This window comes from Leptidea sinapis, chromosome 32 (assembly GCF_905404315.1).
Source record: "Leptidea sinapis chromosome 32, ilLepSina1.1, whole genome shotgun sequence".
NCBI lineage: Eukaryota > Metazoa > Arthropoda > Insecta > Lepidoptera > Pieridae > Leptidea > Leptidea sinapis.
In genome coordinates, this window is record NC_066296.1 from 911,306 (window position 1) to 937,754 (window position 26,449).

At 34.5% G+C, this 26,449-nt stretch overlaps 1 protein-coding gene across 1 annotated transcript; it reads left to right on the plus strand.

Moving 5' to 3' along the window:
* Positions 1-261: 261 nt before the first annotated feature.
* LOC126974354 (uncharacterized) lies at positions 262-25,137 on the plus strand. The gene is made up of 4 exons (XM_050821817.1): positions 262-621; positions 20,996-21,212; positions 22,140-22,310; positions 23,318-25,137. The coding sequence occupies exons 1-4, from the start codon at positions 483-485 to the stop codon at positions 23,595-23,597; spliced, it is 807 nt and encodes a 268-aa protein (XP_050677774.1). The 5' UTR covers positions 262-482; the 3' UTR covers positions 23,598-25,137.
* The last annotated feature ends 1,312 nt before the right edge of the window (positions 25,138-26,449 follow it).

Here is a 26,449-nt window from a genome sequence, read left to right on the forward strand (position 1 = left end):
TTTTTTTTTCATAAGGCTGTTAGAAGCTGTTAAGTCAATGATGGATAAAGAAAATTAGGTCAACGCGGTAAAAAGAACGCACGTCGTGGACTTACTGACATACTCATCTCATAATTGATCGATTACAACACAATCAAAATGAGCCGTTTATCATTAACTCATCATAACCTTGCCATGTTAATATTGTTTTGGGGGTATTCAAGTTATACGTTCTCGCAGAGATGCTGCGAATACCATTGACATTTCACTGCGCAGTGGGATTGTACGCATCATCGTACTGCGCATGCGCTCGGCGTACGACTTTGGCGCCAAAACCCGAAAGAGACCTTTGTTTGAATGTGATAATTTTTTTCTACGTGTAAATACATCTTACCTGCCAAAAATAATAAATAAAATAGTGCTAAAATGATTTTAATTTGTAATTAAAGCTATACTGATTAATGTTATAAATAAAATAAATAAATAACATCATAATAGATAAAATGTTCTCTCAGTTAAAGTGTACAATTAGCAGTGAAACCAATGGTGTTACAAAGTGCAGTAAATGTGTTATCATAAAAAATATATATGCGGGCTTATTAATATTAATGGTGTTTTTTCCATTTATATTAACGCAAAGAGGTGAGTGCCATCAGTAAAAATATACAATTACTATAAAAATGTTAATAACTTTAAATAAGTATAACGTGTTTCATTTAGTAAGAGTTCAATTATAACAAATAAACAAAATATATTCTAGTTAAGTGTAGCATGGATATTGAATACAACTAAAAGTATTTACTTTTTCGCCAAACATTATTTAAATCAAGAAATTTAAATAAAATTTTACAAAACTCATCAAATTTATTTTCTAACATTAATTAGCTTCACTTATCTTTACACATAAAATACAATGTATGTGTATTTACCTAAAAGTCGAAAATTTTTAGCCCAATTAAAATGAGACTGCACACATATAGAGGGTGACAACCACACTCCGTCAAACATAATTAAGTTGGTGCCGGATACATTTTATATAGGATAGATGGCGCTGGTGGCAGTGATGTTTATCAATTGAACCATTGCTATGTGACGTCAAATTTTTAAGGTGAAGCGAAGCGGAATCAACGGAATAACCTAGGTTTTATAGATTAAATGTTAAATTCATTCATCACATCATATTCATATATTTTTATTCAAAATAGAATTTTAAATCGTCCATTCGGTAACATATGCCTCAGACCCGAGAAGAACGGGAGCAAGACACTGAGCAGGTTTCTACTATTATATTTTTCGCTTATTAAATCTATTTAAATAAAACAATTTACAATTAAGCATTAAATGTATGTCTTACAAAACTTATTCATATAACACTATCTACGTGTTCGGGTTCTAAGGAAAATCAGGAAACCAGGAAAACCTTGCCAAGAGCGAATTCTCTGCGGGTCTTTATCGTTATTCTAAATATTATTTTTATTAATACATTACAAAATTTACTACTTTTTTATAGTGTTCGATTAAAAGAATAAATATTTTGTGAAGTCAAAAGAAAAAACTAGTAAAGTAGTACAAATAATCGTTTCAGCTTCAGACAATAATATGAATCCAATTCTCTATATAATCGATAATCGCAAAATAGTCAAATCAAAGTAACAGTAGTCTTACAGTAGTTATTTATTTGAGCCCTTTAGTATATGGGCTCTTTCATTTAGATGTTTCAAACATAAATTAAATTATTTTGATTGTGAGGCCAAAATCGTAACAATGAGATCTCACATATAAGTATTAATAAAGATTGTCATATATTATTAATAAAAAATAAAAAAAACTATACTTTTGAAGTCTCCTATTTAGTTGGTATACTGCTTAGATAATTTATACGTCTAGATAGAGTCTCTTGCTGTTAGACAACCATAAAAACAGGCCAGGAATATTAGTTTATGTGTGCGTGACAAGCTATGCCTTACACTCGCGTTTTTATGACAATTTGTGTTAGTGTGCATGAATTTCTCAAAATAGAGGCCAGTTCTAAACTCACGCTTTCACACTTGTCATAGTATATCTAGACGTATAAAAAATCTAAGATATTTTATTTATACGTACGAATTCCAAAATGCAACGTTAAGTGAAATAAAGATATTAGAGATAAGACGATGCATTTATTTCCCGTTGAATAAATGTATGTTCATTTAATTAAGGAAATTTCAGGAATTTCCACTTTTGTTAATTAGCTTTTCGTACGTAGGTAACTACTTAGCTTTATAATATTCAGTAGGTAGATAACGGGTTCCAACTTACTTTAAAAAGGAATATTGTAGTTTAAATGCAACCAATTTTGTTTCAACTAGCTTTTAGTTAAAAACGAGAAATTAGATATAGTTGATACCGCTGTTTTTCGTGGAATAACGCCAGATATATAAAATCATATATAGAAAACTCATATAGAAAACTTATCGAGTAGACTTAGTTCTTCTGCATATGCAGTAAAAAAGATTCGTTCCTTGACAGTCATTGAAACTGCAAGATTGGATTATTTTAGTTTATTTCACAGCATTATGTCATATGATATATTATTATGGGGTAATGCTGCTGATATTGATTCTATTTTCGTGCTGCAGAAAAGTGCTGTTCGGGCAATTTATGGTATGGGACCAAGAGAATCGCTTGGATCTTAATTTAAAGATTTTAAAATTATGACTGTTTCTAACGAATGAAAACATAGTATATGTTCATAAAAATGGCAATAAATTTCAAAAGATATATGAAAAACATAATATTAAAGATTAGAATCAAAAAAAAATTGACATTCATAATTGTCATTTCCGTGACCTACATGAATAAAGTGATTTTGATTTGATTTGATTTGATTTGATTTGTTAATCTTGTTAATCCAGGTTCCAGTTGCATCATAGAACGTATAGATGTAAGAATTGTCATTATAGTGTTCCCTACCGAAAGGATCACCAATGGCATTTAATGACTATGGCTCTGCTAATCGTCCGTCTGTCTGTCAGCGGACTATAACACGGATTTGGAAACACGGAAACGTTCTGAATCCTTTTATGCTTAACTTTTAACCCTGGATCAAAATTATTATCAAATTAGAGCAAAATCATCATTAACTGTGTCTCTCTGTGTTACTTTTTACTCTAGGTACATAAAAGTGTTTAAAACGGCTCAATCATTTGAGCCGCAAAAAATAGGTCTAAATTCAAATCCGACAACAATAAGCGAAAAAATCAGTCCGACACGGAATATTTCCTTTCCAATTAGTTTCCAAAATTTAGTTACGATTGGTAAATTTTTGAGGAGGAAATTACCGAGAAATAAACCCTTATATTTGGTTTTTTAACTCGCTATTTTAAGTCGAAGTTGCAGTTGTTTTTACCACATTTATAGTTGTCTCGCCCGCGTTAGCGCGATGGTGTGTTGTTGCCTCGGCGAATATTTTCTCTTAAAGAAGTTGTCATTATATGGCATTCATCTCATATTTTCTTGTTGAAAATACTCAAAGTAGATTTGGAAGGGCGACATCTCAATTTTCTAATATGCAAATATTGGGGTTGACTCAACCCCAATATTGAGCAGGTTATCAACTGTAAAGTAGATCCTGTAGATGAAGCCACAACCTGAGAGTTGAACAAAGCATATTTTTTTTATCAACAATACGTCACTCGAGCGGTTGGCACAGTTGGAAGTGCGCTCGCACGGAACCCAAGGGGTTGCGGGTTCGAGTCCCGCATCGTTTATAAAATTTGTGTGGCTGATTATTAACATGAGCTTTTATATTTGGGGTTTTCATCCCCTGTTAAAAATTTGTGGCCACCACAACCGAGTCTCTTTGTGACATGAAGCGGAAATGTACAAACTGAAATGATGTCGGGTTGAAGCGGCACCCTTCAAACCTGTTACCAAAACCAAAAGCTATTGAAAATACTGTCCTAGTGAGACTTAAAATCTCACGTCTCAATGTGACGAGCGCAATTTTGATGCTGCTCTTTTGGTTTCAATGAAGAATTCTAAGCAGCAATACATTGTAATTGGCTCGACGTAAAAGGCATAAAAGGCATTTATTTTCTCAAAATTGATTCCTTTATAATGCTTTTTGGTGTCATTTCTAGTATACTAGATACTACTACCGCTTCGGAAACAAATGGCGTACTGGGATAGAAGAAGAGCCGCAAGTAACTCTCCCAGCATTCTTTTTTTGCGCTCCTTCTAATAAAATATACAAAATTGTATAGTCATTGTAATTGCTATAAAATAATCATAATCTAGTGCCAGACTGTCCGATCACTTAGATATTCAGCTGTGGAGTTAGTACTCCAGCACTCGGCACCTGGATATAAAAAAGTAATAATAAAGGTGCGAAGAATTAAAACATTTAAAATTAGAATGACGTATTACATATATCTATTGTTGATGTTCAATGTGTCCATGTGTATTGGCAATAATTGATGATAAAACAGTATGTACTGGTGTTTAGAGTGTGTTTCATACAAATGACCATTTCATGTTAGTAAATGAGGTTAAAATAATTAGAAGTAATCGACCTTGTGCACCGACATTGTTTGAGTTGTATTTGGTGCCAACTGAATTGAATAAAATCTTATAGATCTCATGACGAACCCATTGACCACCACAAACCATTGAGCAACAAAAACAAAAAACAAAACATAATATCTAAATTATAATTGCCATTATTGATTTTTTTTTAAATTCGATAATAAAAAAAACAAAGAACTTTGTGATTGAAAATAATATTTTTTATGGATTCATAATTGAAATTAAAGAAGTGAAAAATATATAGTGTGATACAGTAAATTGCAATAGAAGGAAAATATAAGCCTTATCGGGAGGTAAATAACAAAACCAGATATCCAAATATCTTCCTTATTAATATATTTTTTTTATAGTTTTGGTGCAGATCTTATGCTTTTTTTCCTATAATCATTAAAATATTCCTGTGTGCTTAATGAGTTTAAGCTCTTAATAAAAGCAGTGCCAACTAGACCATCCTAGTTGGCACTGCTCTAAATAAAATTCATTGTATTGTGTGTATCAGTCGATGGTTAAGTCGTTCAATTTAAATAGGTAGCGTCTGATGCATATCTGTGTATGCTGTATTTGCCACAACACCATGCTATACTATGACCGTGTTAAGTTGGTTTCAGTCACAGAACAGGCGGTTTCAGTCACGGATAGAAACGACACGAACTGCTTTTCCCGCAGCTAATCACGAATATGTTTGACGTTTCGTGTAAACCACGTGCCGCTGTTTATCGATTCGGTCATGTGATCGTAATATAATGGTTCATTTGCATTAGTTCGGCACTATATACGACGACCAAGTTAAGAGATAACTAAAAGAGTTGAACTCTTTCGGTAATCCGAATTGGGTTATTTTCATCAGGTTTTTATTTGACCGATTTCGGCGATCCCTTACGGTTGTACCAGATTGGTTTCGGTCAAAATTACCTAATTTAAATGTTTGTTTAGTGAATTTTTGATTAATAATAGTTAATAATAAATAAATGATTACCAATAAATTATGTATCCCAAAAAAATGTGGAAGTGAAGTGTGTGTAGTGAAGTGTAGGGCAGGGCACATAATTCGACTGACAAATGGCCGGTGGGGCAGTAAGGTCATCGAATAGCGACCACGTACCGGAAGTCGGAAGACGATCTGTTCAAGATCGCCGGCATAGGTTGGATGAGGGCAGCAGGACCTATCGTCGTGGCAAGATTGCCTATTGCTAGCCTGCTTATTGGATTTGGCGACCGCATTCAGCTGAACTGTGTACACCTGTGTTGAAAGCATCATCGTGGTCAAACATAATTATTTTGTTACGATAAGGAATTTTTAAATGTATTAAAATGGTAATATAATACAAGAAATTTTGAAAAAGATGAAGAAGGGTATTTAGGGGAGGAGAATTTGGATATCAAGCAGCCGTATTCACCGGAAACGGTCTGTGGTTGTTTACGGCTAACTGAAAACCCGTTTACACTAGGCGGTGACCGAATCCAGTATTATGATCATTTTCAAATTCAAATAATTTGATACAAATATTTAAATTTCAATGTATCATTAAGAAAATCGTTTATGTTATAATAACCTTTACCACGCAAAGGTTTTTTAACAATTCGTTTAAAATTCGTAACACATTTGTTTTGTACATTTTCTGGGATCATATTTTAAAAGCATATAGGTATTGTAGGCATAACAAGTTTATGTTTGTTCCTCGTGTAAACATTATTATTGTCACAGTTTCTAGCAAATTCCTTAATGTGCTTATGAATATATAGAACGTTATCAAGAATTTATTGAGATGCAACAGTCAAAACTTTTATTTCTTGAAATTTTTCTCTTAACGATTCTATAGGACCTACGTTATAAATAGCGCGAATAGCCCTCTTCTGCAGCACAAAGATGGTATTAATATCGGCTGTACTGCCTCATAACAATATACCAAACGACATAATACTAATAAATTCTTTTAAATACTTCATATGTTTGTGTGACACGATCCTAGCACGGTCATGATACCATTTAAGCTTGTCAACGCAGACATGATTAAATGTCCTAGTTTCCACTTTGATTCCGATGTTGTTTTAATATTAATAGAAATATTTGCATACAATACTAGATGTTAACATCCATGTTTAATGAAAATACAAAGAATCTTAATAAACCATTAGATTGTTTCGTTATCTCAAACTGACTATTCATTACTTTGTTCTATTCTAATCATTTAGATTACGAAATATCTGAATGTTCAATTTATTCTCAAGCATTTGTCAAGGTTAACACTGTGCATACTGCTCTAAGACAAAGCTTTTTAAAATTCACGAGTCTCTAATATGATAATTACTTCAGACATCTTTAATTAGTGCTGTCTTTCTTATGAGATATTGTCACGAATGCTTTTTATTATGAGTCTTGCATTTTGTATAAACGTTTTTAAGAGTTTGAGCTAAATAAGCACAAAGATGGTTAATACATTAACTGAAATAAATAATTAAAAACATTAGAACTAAATGGCACATATCACTGCAATTAAATGAACCTAAATAAACTGCGAATAAAACGTCTGGAGTTTTTATATAAAATTCGAAGAACTTTTTACCGCAACCTATTATTACGAAATCATAACAAAATAAGAACTGTACATTGACTAAGTTTTAAACGAACACGTGTGTATTCTACACACAAAACCGACTCTAATAAAGTAGTAAATTACTCTGTTGGTTTAAGAGTAAAACGCTAACGGCCGTACAAATAAACCTAGTATAAAGTTATATATTATATCTAAGCATAAACCAAAAATATGCTACATGTTAACAAATAGACATTTTGCTTACGATTGGTTTATTCGACGTATAACGTTTCCCGCGTTTATTTGCAAGGCTGCTTGACCTCTTTCGAAAAATTCAGAATTATCATTGTAATGACAGCGTTTTCAGCGATATAATCAACACTAAGCATATTCTTTAAGTATTCTTGGTTAATTCTTAGGCAGCTCTAAGTATAAAGCGATTCACTCGATCGTATGAAACGTGCAGTCATTGATAGATTGACAGATGACGGCTATAATCTTGTAAAAAATCGAGATATCCGAAATCCACTACGTTTTAAGCAACTGTTCGCTTTCAATCTTAGCCGGATTATACTTCGTGGCCAATCGGAATACTGGTAATACAACGATTTCAATGTTATGTCAAATGACTGCACGTTTCATACTAAACTAAATTTCAATTTTAACTCAGGGAGTTTCGCCTTTTATAACGTTGTATTTACATCCACTTTGTTCTTAGATATAACTTTATACCAAGTTTATTTGTAAGGCAGTAAAAGTACTTATACTAATTTTTACGTGATTTTTACCCGCTAAAAGCAGGCAAATAATTTTGCATTTCAGGTCCAAATGAACGTCTTCTTTACAATAATAAAATAAAATTAATATAAGTACATATTCTGATTGAGACCATCATGATAGTAGCGTTTATTTTCATGATCGGTATGTCTAAAATGAAGGTTATATTGTTATTAAATTCTTCTATACCTTTGTCTATTACCTAAGTCTATCAAGCAATAAATAGAATAAGACTTAGTATTTTCAATAATAATACAATATCAAGTTAACACCGTGTTTATCTGAATAAGTTATCGCTTGCGATTTGTAGTTGCTATAATAATATTATACTTTTCACTTTATTTATACTCAATTATTAGTTAACTTTAAGGCCACATCGGATAAGGGTTGCGGAGAAAATATCTCAACAGAGGCCTATACTAAATATCACACCGAGATGAGGGACATTTTATAAAAGGAGACCATAGGTTTAATCAGTTCTTTTTAATGTGGTTTACTTTTTTTAAATACTTTATTAGGAACAACAAACAGCTATACAAAATAACATTTTACTATAAGTAACCGATAAATTGTATTTAAACCTTGATTAATTGAGAAATGAAAAAGAATAAACACGTGCTTCAAACGTGCAATATTTATGTTAACATTATTTTTCATTATATTTTATTTTGATTAACTAATCCTCTTCCATAGTATTATGTCCTATGGTATATTGATATGGGGCAACGCTGCTGATATTAATACAATATTTGTGCTGCAGAAGAGGGCTATTCGCGCTATTTATAACCTAGGTCCTAGAGAATCATTGAGAGCAAAATTCAAAGAAATTAACATCTTGACTGTTGCTTCTCAATATATTCTTGATAATATAATGTATGTTCATAGGCACATAAGTGAATTTGCCAGAAACTGTCATAACCATAATGTTAACACCAGGAACAGACATAAACTGATGATGCCTACTACTCGGCTTTAGTCGAGTTAGTAAGTCTTTTGTGGGGCGATGTATATGCTTTTACAACAAGATCCCAGAAAATGTTCAAAACAAAGGTGTTACGTTATTCAAAAGAATTGTTAAAAAACGTTTGTGTGGTAAAGGTTACTATAACATAAATGACTTTCTTAATGATACCACAGATTGGGAATGCAGCGACCGCCCTCAGGCTATTAAATAATAAGTTTAATTGTACAATGTTACTTTGTAAATGTTACTTTAATTGGAAAACATATTTTTGATGAAAAATAAAAGCCCGCTGAGTTTGTTGCGCCCATTCTTCTCAGGCCTGAGGCATTCACTTTGGAATGGGTGGTAGTTTTTTTGACTTTCATTAAGTGATTTCACATCCTATTTTGAATAATAATATTTGAATTTGAATTTGAATTTCTACTTTAATAAAATGCATTTTATTTATTTAGAGATAAACCACCAACTACGTATGCTCTATGGTGAACATTCATTCATTTACATGAGAAAGTATAATTACAAAAAACGCACGAGAGTCTTTGTGAAAGTTTACTTAATAATCTATTCAAACATAATAATTTAATATTCATTTTATTATAATAAAACAAATTTACTAGCGTAGAGTTTAAAAAATAAGCTAGTTATTATCTACTTATAAAAGTCACGAAATTAGCAACTAAGTAATGAGCATAATTATTCATGGTATGAAACGTAGGTGAATTAAAATTGGGTAATTTTATACTAAATATAACAAGCCTTCGGAATGTGGGACCTACTGGTGAAACATACGTTCAATGAGTTCATTTATTTTAACTATAAAATAAACAATAACATTAATATGTAGTTACATATTATCTTTATATATAAAATTCTCGTGTCCCGGTGTTTGTTACCAAACCTGATAAAATTTTGTCTGCGAATCGGCCAACATCTATTTTACATACCCCTTAATGATAATGGTTACCCACCCCTAAACACTATTTATTTATTTATTTGACAATTTTTTTAATTTTATTTTATTATGATTTATTGTATGTTGTATTAAAAAAAATACAACTTAAAATTTTATCCGTCTACGATGAACACCTTTTTTTGTATCAGGATTTTAATCTTATTTTGTTCCATCCACAGATACGCAATAGAGTTGCAAAATGGCAATCGAATACAATAATTATTGTAGTACGATATATTTGGTAGGGCTGAGAATCGGTCGTCATTTTTATTTTATACCCCAAAAATTTTGATTATTCAATTTTTAGCAATACAATGTTTGGTCAGTTAGTGACTTTAAAAAATCTAAAAAAAAAAATAGATTATCAAAAACTCCGATTGATTTGGACATTTTGATGCAGTTATAAATACAGCCGATATAAAATAAAGTTTCTTTAATTAAATATTTAAGTAAAATCATGCGCTTCCTGATCTGTAAGTAGAGGAAAAAATTACGATATTTTTTAAATAATTTAATTTTTAATAAATTATCTATACTAATATATAAAGCTGCAGTGTTTGTTTGTTTGTTTGAACGCGCTAATCTCTGGTACTACTGGTCCGATTTGAATGATTCTTTCAGTGTTGGGTAGTCCATTTATCGAGGAAGGCTTTTTCAAAATTAGGGATCCGTAATAAAATTGCTATTTTGTAACACAAGGTGTAAAATCGAAAACCTATTTTTGCGTGCGCTGCAAAAACTATTGACAATAGAACAAAATGATGTACAGGCTATAATATAGGCAATATTTTATTACTTATAAAACTATCGCGTGAATTATACTTTATATGGCAAAACAACGTTTGCCGGGTCAGCTAGTAATTTATTAAAGGTATAAAAATTATAAGTCTGCATGAGGTCATAATACATTTCTACAAGCGGTACAAGCAAAGTATGCTTCATATTTTTAAAATTAAAGTTACAACGAAAAAAATTATTACTCGTGTAAGCCATTGAGTTTTTAATGTTTGATTATCCTTGTTGTATCTCTTTACTATACATTGTTATTACAATAATTTGTAAAACTTACTTACAAATCTTTGTGGCTTTGACTTTCTTGCCACTTCTTATCATTAATGCTCAGTCTTACCGAAGTGGTAGTAACTGGTAAAAATAACAAACTTCTGTCATTCATACTCGTAGGTGTCATTTCATTAAAGTAGATGAATGTAGTGATTTTAATTTGATTTTACTAGTTTTATCTCGTTGTTTAACTGGAAGTGCAGGTTCCCAAACTACTACTACTTCCTTAAACTACTTCCCAAACAAAAAAATGGTTTCATTTTAATCTTAAATTTTCTATTTATATAAAACAGTTTTAAAGGATTTAAACGCGTGTAATTGTAACTATGTTATTACATTAATTTTTGCGTAAAAGTTACTTTTTAACTTAAGTCTCGTTTTCAGGGGGACGAGATCTGGAAAGGTCTTAAAACGTCGGGTTAACTGATATAACTAATCAAATAAAATACAATTTTTTATTTATTTGTAACAAAAACATTTATCAAAATACCAAAAATATCGCGAATATTTAAGACTAGGTATAGCCACGCTGTTTTCATTTGTATATATACAATATGTATACGTTGAATATTAACAAATTAAATTGGTTTGTGGTTCACACGATATAAATCATGATAATATAAAGCATCTGGTTATTATCTGACATCGTGTTTCATAACAGCAGTTACTTTCTTTAGCGGTCAACTGGTAATATTACCCAAATAATTCGGATAACAAACTTTCACTCTCGAATCAAGTTCGGACCGCTTCACTCTTGTTTCACTATCCAAATTACGATATGAGTGACCTGTGCAGATAATGTATAGTAGCGACCGTGGTAGCGCGAAACTATTATATGTTAGTTACGGAAATTCATTATATTATGTAGTAGGTAAATAAAGGACGAGACGAGCAAGACGTTCAGCTGATTGTAATTGATACGCCTTGCCCAGTTGCCCATTACAATGCAGTGCCGCTCAAGATTCTACGAAAAGTCTAAAATTCTAGGTGGCACTACAATTGCGCTAGTCATGTTGAGTCTCATTTGCCCAGTAATTTCACTAGCTACGGCGCCTTTTAGGTGGAAATACAATAATGCTTACACGTTACTGCTTCACGGCAGAAAAGGCACCTTTGTGGTCCCTATAATCTAGCTGGCATACTCTGCAAAGAAGCCTCCCACTGCTAAATGCCCTTAGTCGCCTCTTACGATACCCTTGGGCCTGGGGCTTGGCTATTCTTTTAATGCCCAGGAAGCACATATCTACTACATTTTGAGATCTTTTTTGACCGACGTCAAAAAAAGAGGAGGTTCTCAATAACACTACTCAGGTGATGACGCTGGGATCAGAACTCCTTAATAGAACCGTATTGTATTCTAAACTTCTTTACGGTTATTATAATTGTATTGCGACGATCTCTTTTTTTAAATAAAAACCCCCTTTCTTTAGTTTGTAATGATATTGTCCTAGTAACATTAATTAAATAATTAAATATCTCATACGGTAATATTTATTTGCGTTTACTTGCTTGTCCTTAATTGTTTTCAATTGTTTCTTTAGGTAATATTCTTTACTCAGCTCGATTCAAATTCAAATTCAAAAACACTTTATGTAGGTGACGGAAATGACAGTTATGAATGTCAAAAAATAAAATAAAAATATTGTTTCTTATTGAATTTACCGCTACTTCGTAAAGGATTGAGCTAATGAGAAGAAGTAGCAAGAAACTCATTGCCACTCTTTTAAGTCAAGATTTACATTTTAATTGTTTTACAAATCATTTCAATTACTATATATGCAAAGTGACGCAACAAAAATACTCAAATATAAAAACTGAAAGGCTTACACGAGTAAGTCAAAAAAAAAAGTAAATTAATACTTTTAAACACAAGAGCTATTGAGTATAGTAGATGCATCAATCCACACATACCGTAAATAAATAGAGGCATTATGTGAGCATTTCATAAAATAAAATATATAATAACTTTAACTTTAAAGGAAATAATAATAAAAAACACATCAAGCAGACCTCCCAGGTAACAAGACCATCCAGCCACCACGAGTAGCACCCGTTCTCGAGCATGACGCATGGACCAGCGATCGCCTCCCTCGACCATATTTTAGGGAAGGGCCCCGCTTCACGTCGCCGCCACAAGCAGAGGCATTTAAGCGAGCATGACGATGCCTGTCACGAGAAATCTACCGAATAACAAAACAATGTTCATCTACATATTATGCAATACTTACTAAATTAAGATTAGACTGGATTCTCGTTAAAAAATCAAGCATGAATGTATACATATTCATACTAAATTAAATTAAAATCATCACTTACAAAAATGGAGAAGAGCAACAAAACATTAGTCTCAATAAAAATAGTTTCCTATTTTCTTAAACTAAAATATTTCCTATCTACATAAGGTATCTTCCCTATCTTGGCGTGCGTCCGTGCAGAATGGGATGTCGCTATGCCAACTTAGTGGCTGACAGGCTTGCCCTGCATGCATTGACCTGTATAAATACCATTAGACAGGCTGTTCCATATGTTTGACAGCAAAAATTTGTTGTGCCTATATCAAGCGCTACTCGCGAGCCTTCAGAGAAAATTTTAACGTTTCATACAAATGGCTGCGAAGGAACGTACAATACTCTGAAGTATTTTTGCATTTTGAATTAATTTTGATCGTTTTCCGTGTCCTTCAAGAATCAACGTATTAAAGTACACATTTTTTTTTGTAAATAGTTTCCCAATATTTATCAATGTTTGCTGAGGTTTGACTACCTAGTTTTAGATGTGATTTGTGATGACTCACTAGTTTTAGTACCGCAGACTCTCGCTACATGACCAACAGCGGCAAAATGGCGAATATCAAACAGGCACAAAAGCACTTTGACAGCCGCCAGTCCAGTGGTATATAGTAGAGGTCAGTGTGTGCATGTTTTAGTATGACAACTCTCTCTGTTAATGATTATTCTCATATTAAACATTTTATTGAGATAAAACCTTTACTAGCGAATGCAATGGGCAACTACTAGTATAACAGATAACCCTAGATTTGAAGTAATAGTGTTGTTTCGACAATAAAAAGAATGTGGTCAAGATCAAAATGAGATTGCATAATATTTATAAAACAACACGATCACTGAATGGTCTTTGAATATATTTGCATTTTAATAAGGAAATATGCAATGATTTTTCGTGATACGGGCTATATACCTTCAGTTTTATCTGAGCAGTCGAATTGACAATCAAATTGAAATAACATTAGATATAACTTACCCTGTTAAAACGTGTGTGTGTACAATACCGAGAACTATACAATTGAAATGACAATGATAAAATTCACACTTTAAATTGTGTAGTAAAAAATGAGCAGTTGTCAGATATAGCAAATCGTTGATAGAGTTGAAAAATGTCATTTTGAACCTTGCTTGTAGAAAATTGACGCCAAAAGGTACCCCACTCCGTACAAGCCCGACATGATAGGGGAAATAAGATATAGACTAGATCAAGGGTAACTATAATCAAAGCATCAAATCAGTAATAACTGATTCAAATATTGATAAACACCGAGTAGTAGACATGGTTAATTCGAATCTACTTGGAGTAATTGGTAAGCTTGTAAGCTACCTCGACGTTGCGTAGAGATGTCGCTTCATTGTGTGTTTTCTACCGCATTTGTCACGAGAAGTGTTCCAAAGGTCTCTTTGACCTGCAGAATTCATTCCACCTTCATACAAGACGCCACAAACTTGGATATGTGGTTTGCGTTCCTCTATACACCAGTGTACAAGGAACTTTTTTGTGACCCTCAACGAAACTGTAGAATAAGTTTCCTAGTGCGTTGTTTACAGGACTACACGAGCTGGGAGCCTTAAAAAAGCATGTTCACCTTCCTAAGGGGACGGCAATGCTCCTGTGATTCCTCTGGTGTTGCAGGAGAATTTGGGCGGCGGTGATCACTTCACATATGGCTATTCTTTAATCTGTCTTTTTTTCAAAATGCATAACAGTCCTGTGACTGCAACAACGTCATCTGATGAAGTCACGTGATTCTGTGAACGAACGTACGACTTACGAAACTCAACTCTATTAAAATTACGATAAATTGGGATTTATGAGATACAGACAGACGGACAGTAGTCTTAGTAATAGGATTTCCGTTGGTTATTTTTCGTGTACGGAACCTGTTGAAAAAATTAAGTATTAGATTTTGGGTTTTTGAATAATCGTGAACGGAGCTGTGTTCTATATCACCAACCAAATGATGAACGGCTTACTCAACCCGTCACTTTTTCTTATAAAAAAACTATAAACAGTAATATAATATTCCGATTACTAAAGATTTGCGTCCATCTTACACAACAGATTACAAAATAAATTATGTGTAGCCATCACCTTGAAGTATTTGATGAAGATTATATATTGTATTGATTAGGTATGGTATGGTACGCGTAAATAAAAATGAATTATCTGCTTGTGAAATAACAGCTCTTTATTAACCTTTTAACCTGAACATAATTTTTTTAATAAATTATTGTCTGTTTGTTTATTCAAATTTGTCTTCAAAATAGAGGGACCTATTAAAATCGGATTTAAAGTTGCAGGCACTTGAATTTCGCTCACAAAAATAAAATCCATGGAATCGTGTTCAAATATCTAATTAAATCCCGCGCGTTTAGATGCGGACAGGCCGCCATGTTGGTGACGTCACGTATTTTCATAAGACTCCGTAATTACTAATAGAACAGAAGCAACCTCGGTACTTCTTAAAACCTTCTATCTTGTACTATATTTATTGCTTCTGTTCCAGTGCGCGGATGTTATACTAACCGATCCCCAAAGTCGTCTGTTGGTCATAATATCTAAAACAATTATCCAAACAGCGACACTCCAAATGACCTGTATCATTTTCATTATATAATACACAACCGCATGAATGAAAAGCCTCTAGATCACGACCTATTGTTTATGGTTTCCAGTGCATGAAATGAACACGTTATGTAATTGGTTCAATAAATAAATATACCATGTTATCTGTGTCAACAGTACCATGGCACCACTTTTTGTTTGTCCACGTAGTGTTCGTACGAAAAAGGTAGTCAACGCGGTAAGGGAAATAATTCGAATTAATCCTGTCCGAAAGCAAAATTTTTATCTAGGGAGATGAAGCAAGCACCATGTCGCGTATTTTAAAAGATGACTCAGGACTTGCAGCCTAAGACGCGTACTGGTCATTTCTTAACTGATAATTAAAAAAAGAATAGAGTGATAAAATCGAAACAACTACTGAAGCGATATGCAACTTTAAATATGGTCACAGAATTTTATTTTTTCGGGATGATTACACATTTTCTACGTTTGGGTGCTTGTGATGTCACTTGGTTTTATTCTTGGTGTGAAGTATGTAACAAATATAAGTATCATGTAAGATATTCATTGAATACCAGATGGTGTGTCAATAGGCAATCCGATGGAAATCGTCACGGATTACCAATGTATTTTATCAGGACAAAATCACTCGGACACAAATTTTAAGTATCTAATTATATTTAATCTCGATATGGGTCTAAGGCTGAGATCAATAGAGCGTACTTACACTTTTAAATTATTGAAACTTTCGTGAGACATTCTCAACTTACTTATTATTACGTCTTTCGTCACGTTTTATCGGTATGAGTACCGACTAGTTACGGACCATTCGGAGGTTCTTCATCAGGGTGAGTGTAGTGGGTTCGCGATAACGTCCCGTCTCATACTGCTGACTTGCGCTCGTAGTGCGCGGCTGGACAGGGCGGGAGGCTCCGGTGGTGATGACGAGCACGGTATCACGGACACTTCTTATCGCGAGCCAATACTTTCACCCTATCGAACCTAATATAATGTGACGTGTCGGGGTTGCTGCCTACTTTTCGTACACTGCCCTTGTGCTCGCTGAGCCTGGTTTTTATGCTACGTCCCGATTCACCAATGTAGCGTTTGCCTGACTCGTGTTGAATTTACTTAGACTTAGCTCAGATTTTACTTACGTAAAACTTATTTGAGTTCAAACTTAGCGGAATCCTTAATGTGTTCATTCTCAATTGACAGCCGAGATTATGTTGAGGTTGAGTTTACGCTAAGACAGCCCAATTGAAATGTAAAGCGCGCGTTTCATTATACACAGAACATTGTCGATTATTATTAAAGAAACTATTACAATAGAAAGTAAACTAAAATTATAACAGTATCCTAAGCTTATCTGATTATTAGTTTTTTTGAAATAATGATAATAATAAATAAAATAAGTTTTTATTAAAGGCGCAGTATCTAGTGAAATTACTGGGTAAATGAAACATCTTATGTCTCAAGGTGACGAGCGCAATTGTAGATCGGCTCCGAACTTTTGGGTGTTTCAAGAATTCGAGCGCCACTGCAGTGTAGTGGGTAGAACTTATCAATTACCATCAGCTTAACGTACTGCTCGTCTCGTCCCTTATTGTCATAAAATAAATCTTTAATAATATCTCTATTCTAATATCTCTGTTAGAGATGTTCTTCTCTTCGATCAGTTTGTCTTTACGATAGTATATCGTAAGTCTATGATCTAAATAGACAAAGATATTATAAATTTGCTTAAGTTTGATGGGAATCTATTATTTTATCAGAAAATGACGATAACAACAGCTGTTGTGATGACGCAGGGAATTGTTAATCTCCTTTTTGTTCGGCTTATAGTCTGAGTTTTTCTTAGTCGTGATTAAATTGTATGTTCGCTCTATAGATATTCGCCTTAGAACATAATGTCACATCAAAGGCCCACACTGTATCACTAAGAACTTTACTATTGCACATGTCCAGGTTATCACTTTCCATTAAGTGAGTCACTTGTCGTTATGCTCCACTTCTTGCTTCCTGTGAAATCTACTCACTAAAAGGTTCCTTGTAGGCAAAAAGGTGACTTTTTTCTCTATACGATATGTAATATATGCTGCACAAATTACAGAATACAATTAGAAAGTTTAAAAAGTGTCCCATGCAAGGGATCACCTTTTTCTTAAACTTCTAATTATGTGCAAAATATAGGGTACGCGCTTAAGATTGAAAGTAATGACCCCGAAACATCAGGGAACGGACCAATAGAGTGGAAGATCTGTTTCTTTTTGGCACAAAACACAAAACAAAGACAAAATCTCGCTGATAGGAAGGCTTACCTCCAGTATTAGAAAGGTAAATGAAGAGAGAGAGAGAGAGAGATAGCCAGGAAAGTATGTTAGAACCGTGGCAAATTAAGGGTTTTACGAGACAGAAAGAGCTATTACTAAGCAAAACCTTGTATGAAAAGAATATTGTGAGTAGAAAAATCTTCTCTTCTTCTTCTATAACTTCTAAATAGCTCTGAAACATCCAGGACCATTGATAAATATCATCAGAGGGGAAGATCCGTTTCGCTTGGAACAGACAGGGTGGAGTCCACTGTTTCCTTACCTCCAGTATTGGAAAGGTACATGAATTGTGAGAGAAAGAGAAAGCCACGTAAGTATCAAGACCGCGCCAAAATAAGAGCCTTTAGAGACGGACAGAATGTGTACTAGAGGACCCCCATAGGTCCAGTTCTAACATTATACTTAAAAAATTAAGATAGGTATTGCGTAAGTAATATACGAGCTATATTGAATACGAACGCACACAATGATTATATATTTCAAATGTTTTAAATCAAATCAAAATCTCTGTCTTCAAGTTACTCAAGAAAATTACATTTATGAATGTCAAAATATTTCCTTTTTTTTATATTTTGCACCACATCGGAAAAGGTTTAAAACAAAAAGGTTTTCGAAAAGGTTTAATTCGAAATAAAGATATAGTAACAACGTTATTTGTTTAAGCTTTCTGCACTGCATAGACAATATGTAAACTTTCACTATGCCAAAACTTACCAGCAACATTTTTAAAATGGGGTCTAAAATGTTCGCAACATATTTTAAAATTTTACATATTTTAAATTGTAGGTACATTATCTTTGCTCATCTTTAGGTTGAGTGCAATCCGATGACTAAAAACCATAAAAATTAACTCCCAAAGCAATATTTATATTTACCTTGTTTGACCGGTACTCTTAGTCAGGGGCGTACATTCGTTTTCTAGCAAGGTAGGCAGGCACTGTACATCTAACTAGTCTTAATTGAGCTTTGGAATATGGAATTGGATATAACCTAGATGTTGCTTAATATAGATATTTAGAATCTAGCGTAAAGAAACATTTTATGGGGTTGTTTAATGTTTGGTTATAAGATAACGGAACTTAACTCAAATGCTATATTTATTTAGGTTCATGGCGAGGTAGGCACTGCCTAATTGCCTATCTTTACTATTTTAATATTATTAAGCTGCAGTCTTTGTTTGTTTGTTTGAACGCGCTAATCTCTGGTACTACTGGTCCGATTTGAATGATTCTTTCAGTGTTGGGTAGTCCATTTATCGAGGAAGGCTATAGGCTATGTTTTTTTAATTAGGGATCCGTAATAAAATTGCTAATTTGTAACACAAGGTGTAAAATCGAAAACCTATTTTTGCGTGCGCTGCAAAAACTATTGAAAATAGAACAAAATGATGTACAGGCTATAATATAGGCAATATTTTATTACTTATAAAACTATCGCGTGAATTATACTTTATATGGCAAAACAACGTTTGCCGGGTCAGCTAGTATATGATATGCACGCCCCTGCTCTTAGTAAGCTCTAAGGACCTATGAAATAGATGTGTCGGTAACAAAGCATTTTGAAATATTATTATATCTATCATCTAAGCTGTTATCTTTTTGAGTATTACAACGCGGTCGCTGTGGTATTACCAACCATATTTTATAGATGCTATCAATAGGTAATTGTACCAAATTTATTTACACAATTGCTTGGTATTCGATTGCATGAACGCTGATTGCAACTTGTCGTCATAATACCGTAATTTTGTTCACTGCACTATGTATTGAAGAACCGCAACAAGAAAATGATATGCATAGGTTTCTTACTACAAAATGGTCTGAGTAATTTGGTAATATTTTAATTATATCAACATATTATGTAATTGTTAAGCTAATACGGCAGACTGTCTACTAAACTAGTTTATATCTTATATCTTTAAACGAGCAATTCTTGTATATAAATATATATAAAATCTGAATCTCGGAAACGGCTCTAACGATTTTAATGAAATTTTGTATACAGGTGGCTTTGCGGGCGACAATAGATCTAGCTAGGTTTCAATTTAAAAAAAAATGTTTTATCCGTGTTTTAATGAGAAACAGCTACAATAACATTAGAATACAAAGGTATATTTTGCTCCTATTTACAAGACTATAATAGCTCAGATGGGACATTGGGTGATCCGGAAAGCAGAAGACCCCGGTTCGAATCCAGATGTCCTATTAGTTTTTTTTTGTTCAAGTTTTGTACTTAAATTCCGAGCAAGGCTCGGTCGTCCAGGTACTGAAATAAATATCCAATCAAACAAATCTTGTAATTATATTTACAATACTATGATTATATTAAATTAAAACTATCATTACGGGGAAGTGTACCAAGAATACTGGCAGCTATTTGCCAGTTGGGTTTCCAGTAGCCCTATTGAGGTGCGTAGATAATACTTTGTACATTCTCCGTTTCTCCGGGCCCCACGAGACAAGTGTCTTAACACCAAAAAAAGTCACACTCAGTCACACAAAAATCCCAACGATTTGCTGTGCGTGACTGAGCCTTAATCGAAAGCCTAATATCGGATAGATCTCGTATCTTACCAGTGGAAAGCTCCTTTGTACAGGAAGCCGGCTAGATTATGGGTACCACAACGGCGCCTATTTCTGCCGTGAAGCAGTAATGTGTAAGCATTGATGTGTTTCGGTCTGAATGGCGCCGTAGCTAGTGAAATTATTGGGAAAATGAGACTTAACATCTTATGTCTCAAGATGACGGGTGCAGTTGTAGTGCCGCTCAGAATTTTTAGGGTTTTTCAGGAATCTTGCGTGGCATTGCATTGTAATGGGCTGGGCGTATCAATTACCATCAGCTGAACGTCCTGCTCGTCTCGTCCCTTATTTTTATAAAAAAAAAATATCAATGTAGACCCACACATTATTATACACACATCCCAAGCTTGGGTTCTTCTTTCACAGCTAACTGAAACATTTTTTTATTTCAGATCGACGTCTCACCTATGACGAAATCTATAACAACACAGCCTACGCCCAAATTCGACCGTTACAAAGGATATACCAGATTCACAACTCAAGAAATGCAGTGAGAAGCAGAGAGAAGTTGGCATATCGAAGTAGAACCAGGCCTCAATTGTTAGTGGGTACCTCGCATGACCCGTTCCGGTATTCAATTCCCGAGGCTGATTACTTAAAAGGAGTCAGGTTAGTTTATAAAGTGATTTTAACTATAATTTATTTTTTAAGGAAGAAGTGGCCACGACCACAAAAGGTCATATCAGAGGAATTACAAAAGCGTTGCCGACCTCATAGAGTGTAGTACCAACATGTACCAACAACAAGTACCTACGAGGTGCGCGAGGATCGAACCGGGGCTAGAAAGAGGTTCTTATCATTACGCCACCTACGCTCACGAATCACCAAAATATAAAGTACACATTAACATGAATGACTTTATAAAATGATAGTTGCCACATCTTTGTTTGAAACGATCGTCAACTGACTGTTTCATGAAATGTATATTCAATGTAGGTAATACAATTACATTTATAAAGAGTGCCCGCTGACTTTCTTGTTCATGTTTTTCTGAGCTTTGGGGCGTGTCTTTTCAAATGTGTCAACACCCACACTACATGAGACTTCATGAAAACTTCATCAAGGTTAGGTTAATAATACTAATTACAAGAATTTTTTTGTTTAATACTCATAAAGTAATGACATGTTTATATAGTCGAGCGTGATGCCTCAGTCTCATTCACTAACCACAACAGTCATTGTATTGTAACCATATCATAAGCCAGAAATTTCGCCATGTGGCTTATCTCTGATTACTACAACGCATAATGGTAATTTTCATGAGAGCCATATGCAAATTCAAATATTTTAAATTCAAAATTGGATAATATGAAACCACTTGAAATTAATGCCTCAGACCCGAGAATGACGAGCGAAAGAAACTCAGCGGGCTTCTCCTTTTTTTTAAATTAAATTTCGATGCAACCAAATTTATAATTTAACCTGACCGCGGTCGCTCCATTCCCAACACCATCTCTATGATATGGATGATTTGCAGTATTTTCAACCAACGAGTTTCCGGTTTTTTTAATGTACACAAATGCTAATTTCTAACAGGGTTATAGAACCACCAGCCTCTATGAACAATAGTGAGCGCGCTAAGCGTGGAGTACTGCACCTGTACAACATGCTGACATGTGCGACCGGCTGCGATCCAGTGACTTATAAGGGTTATGGATGTTACTGCGGCATCGGAGGCACGGGGAGACCTATGGATGGCATCGACAAGTATGTAACTTTTAATACTTCATTTTTTACATAAGTTATAAGTTTTAGTGTAAAACTTTTTATAACAAACGGGCAAACGGGCAAGAGGCTCACGGGATGGGAAGAGATGAGACAACCGCCCATGGACATCCGCAACATCAGGTGTCAAGAGATGTGCGAGGGAAGAAATTTCTTGCAAAACACGCGGTTGTGCAATGCCAGACGTCAACGTGATGCGAGTGATACTTTGCACGTAATGTCCGGTGGTGGAATTCGGCCGGTGAGCACACCCCGTGATAAATGCGGTAGAAGATGCAGAGAGACCACATCTCTACTCGACGCCAAAGAGTCAAGTCCATCGGGGATGACTTGATTGCCGATGATTCGAGCCGCTCTTCGTTGTCGTCTTTCCGTAGCATGATTGCTTAAATAATTGCGTGAGGTCCAAAATATGATTAACTCGACATCATCAAGGATGGAAATAATAATAAATATATCAAATATAGTAGCTTAAATTTAGTAGGAGTAGAACTAACAGTATCTTGAGTATTTGTCAATAGCCAGTAATGATTGGTTGCGGTTTGGTGTGATTATTACCTGACCAATCACGATACGTTGTGGTCATTAACCTGACCAATGAGCATTCAGTAGCCCGCACGCACTTACCTCAGATGTTAGACATTTTTTATTGCGAATACATATGTGTTTAATACATGTGTATTACTACGACACCTATTTCTGCCTAAAGTAACGATGTACTCGTACTGTTGTGTTTTGACTTAAAGGATGTGGATTCCGATTTAGTTACACTTTGCATATACTGCAGATGTAAATGCATCTTAACATTAGACTGAAGAGTGCCCTCCGGCATCACTGAAGTTATGCTTCAGTTTATGGGAGATGATGTAGCACCGCTAATCATCAGGGTTAGTTACTGGTTGCGACACAAATTCCCATAAAAAACTCTCAACCAACGACCTCCTGAATACACACCTTCCCTCACTTTATTTCATTTTATTCAATTTCAGCTGCTGCAAGATCCACGATGAATGCTACGACAATATTAGATGCGCTTTCTACACGGTGTACTTCCAGCCTTACTACTGGACGTGCTTCAACAACGAACCTCTCTGTGCCCTCGAGAACCATCTGACCAGACACCAGTACATCAACGGCTGTGCTGGCCGCTTGTGTGAGTGCGACAGAAGGTTCGCGATGTGCGTCAAGCAATATACCTGTCCTATTGGTAGACCGCTGTGTACATCGTCGCCTTTTAGATTTTTGCAGAATGTTTTAATTGGGCCTTGATTTGTTTGGGACATTCTCGGAGCCAGCTATCTGTAACGTTAACATTCGATACTGCAAATGTGATAAAAAATTAACGCCCTTTAGATCTTTATTACATCTCTAGTCACAAATATATCTTAGTATGATGTTTCGCCATCTGACGGTACATCTTCAGGTACAGGTGACTCAATAACAGTTGACTGTATTTCATGTAATGCTCTTGCCAATACCGTTTCGTGTAGAAACCGTGGCAACTGAACAAAAGAGTAAGATTTAAGATGTATGCTTAAATTACATCAGACATGTAAGTTATTCTAAAAACAAAAGGGTTATTGTGAAAACATATTATTAGATAAGGAAATTGTTAATAAAATTTATTAATTTTTATTTTCTACTTTAAACACAACATTCATGGTTAATGAACGAAACACACACAAAACTAAAATTACCTACATAGCCCAAATGACTGCGAAACTTAGGCAGGGCACATAGCCCGACGTTCAGATGGCCGTTGGGGCAGTCCTCGAATGGCGACCACGTACCGGAAGACGTAGTGCTGGTCGACCCCCCACAAGATGGAACGACGATCTGATCAAGATCGCCGCAATACGTTGGATGAGCGCAGCGCAGGACCGATCGTCGTGGAGATCTTTGGGAAAGGCCTTTGTCCAGCAGTGGACGTCTTCCGGCTGCTATAATGAATGTTGTGTTTTAAACATTTTAATTATTAAGTGAACATAGAAGTAATACAATTTAATTCACAAGAATGTAAGAATAAAAACGTGGAAGTGGGCCAAGAGTACTGGCAGCATTTATACGTTAGCGAGCCAGGCTGATCCGATGGCCGAAATAACAGTCAGCGCTTGGGTTTCTTTATTGAGGAACCTTCTCTGGCTTCACAGGACAAGTACATCAACACATACATTTAAGACCCAATGAGATCGACTTCATCAGTCGATGGCATCACTTGCGGTGATGTCGTGGGCCGGTCCGCCACCGTCCCTCAAATATGTGCGAAGGGAATGAAGGGAATGTGGTCCATGCGTCAACTCATGAACGGGTACTGCTTGTGCTGTTAATAAATCATTGTATATTTTGTTGGACGCGATTATTAATTATGACAGTAATCACGACCATCATATTCACGAAGCATCTTTTTTTTACAAATAATTTAATTACAAATAATAACGTTACGATATTTAATTGTTAATTTCTACGTACAAATATTACAACACATCAAAGATAATAAGGGATTAAAAAAATAAACTTTAATTTAGCTTATAAGTTTGACAGATCTGTTACGATATCTTTGCATAGAATATAAATTTTAAATGTATCTAAGTTGATTTTGTAAGAGTATGCATCATCATTTGAGTGTGTTTTAGTAGTTACCACAATAACTGGTCTTATGTAAGAAATCGTTAATGTATCATAGCACACAAAGTGAATATTATTAGTAATTGAAACAAAAAAAATGTTTTGTTGATGAGAATTTATAGGTTAAGTACGTAAAATTTTCATTAGTCAAGATATTGATCAAAATAAATATAATATTTTTAAATATCTCGTTTTCTTTTGCTTCTTATGGTAGCTTATACAAATCACTACTTAGATTATTAACCTGCCTACATATGAATAGACAGTACTGTAGTACAGCTTGGCTCCACTTGCAATTATCAGACTGACCCCTTGCAATTATCAAATTGACAGAATACATTTAAAGGCATATTCCTTAGTAACATTACAAGAGTGTTTTTAGGTCTTTATACCCATTTCTTTTGAAGCTAACCGACCGAGACATCGCATAAGGAAGTTCAATCAGTAGTGTGGTTATACGTACCAGAAAGTTGCTTAAAAACCGCACTGTGGAAGAAGGTCACCCAACGATATGGTGATATCCAAGTTGAGTATCGTGGGAAGGTTGAATACCGTAGCAGGAATCAGGTCAAACAGCTCTTCGAAAAACTCCCCGTGATTAATGAGGTAATAGACGACAAGCAACGTAGAGGACGTTGCACTTCTGATTCAATGGACAAAAAGTGAGAGACCAATACTCAATATGTTGCCGGACCTGCGCCTTGTTTTGCGCTAAAATATTGTATTATATTGACTTCTTTGCCTTCCAGATGAACGAAATATACGAGGCTTGGTATTTAGAAATATGTTCTCGAAGAGCGGTGATATAACAAAATATTTTTTATGTGGTAAACGCGCAAACTCTTCTGGGAGGTTGGACTGAACAAGGTTCATTTATCTGCGACCTCTCAAGAGAGAATTCGTTGGGATATACAAGTTTTTCCAGCACTGTACTGTTACCTAAGATACCTGATATATCATAGTTCTGGTAACTTTGATAAGGCCACCTTTGACCTGCGGCTGAAACACTTTGAAATGATGTCACTCTATAATCGCCGCACAGTACTGGATCTAACCTCAAAAAGCTGTTATCAGGACACACAGCATGCAGGGAATTGCTGGATCCCGTACAGATATTTACGTAATCCCATTACTAACATACTTGTTCAACCAGTAAGTAGGACAAATGCCCTTAAACATTCTACATTATCAAGGCTGTGTTTTGAATACAATCGATTTTCAGAATAATAATATAATACTAATAAACAAATAATAATATATATGATATTCATGCAAACTATATTTCTTATTTTTATTATTTCTATTATTTTAATAACTTACTTCAAATCTTTGAGAGTGATGTATACACCAGTAACTGGCATTCATACCAGATTACGTATAAGATAATTATTTTGTAATGTTTAGTATGTAGTGCTGCAAGCTGTTGGTATGTCAGTAAATAAATACTTACTTTACTTAATAAAGTATGAGATAGCACATAAGCTTGGGGAACACCG

Bases quoted from the DNA above. Each gene is read 5' to 3' on its own strand.
- LOC126974354 (XM_050821817.1), top strand. From the start codon at position 483: ATGTTCTCTCAGTTAAAGTGTACAATTAGCAGTGAAACCAATGGTGTT. The intron at 21,213-22,139 runs GTTAGTTTATAA...AATTTCTAACAG, and splicing joins GATTACTTAAAAGGAGTCAG to GGTTATAGAACCACCAGCCT. The intron at 22,311-23,317 runs GTATGTAACTTT...ATTCAATTTCAG, and splicing joins CCTATGGATGGCATCGACAA to CTGCTGCAAGATCCACGATG.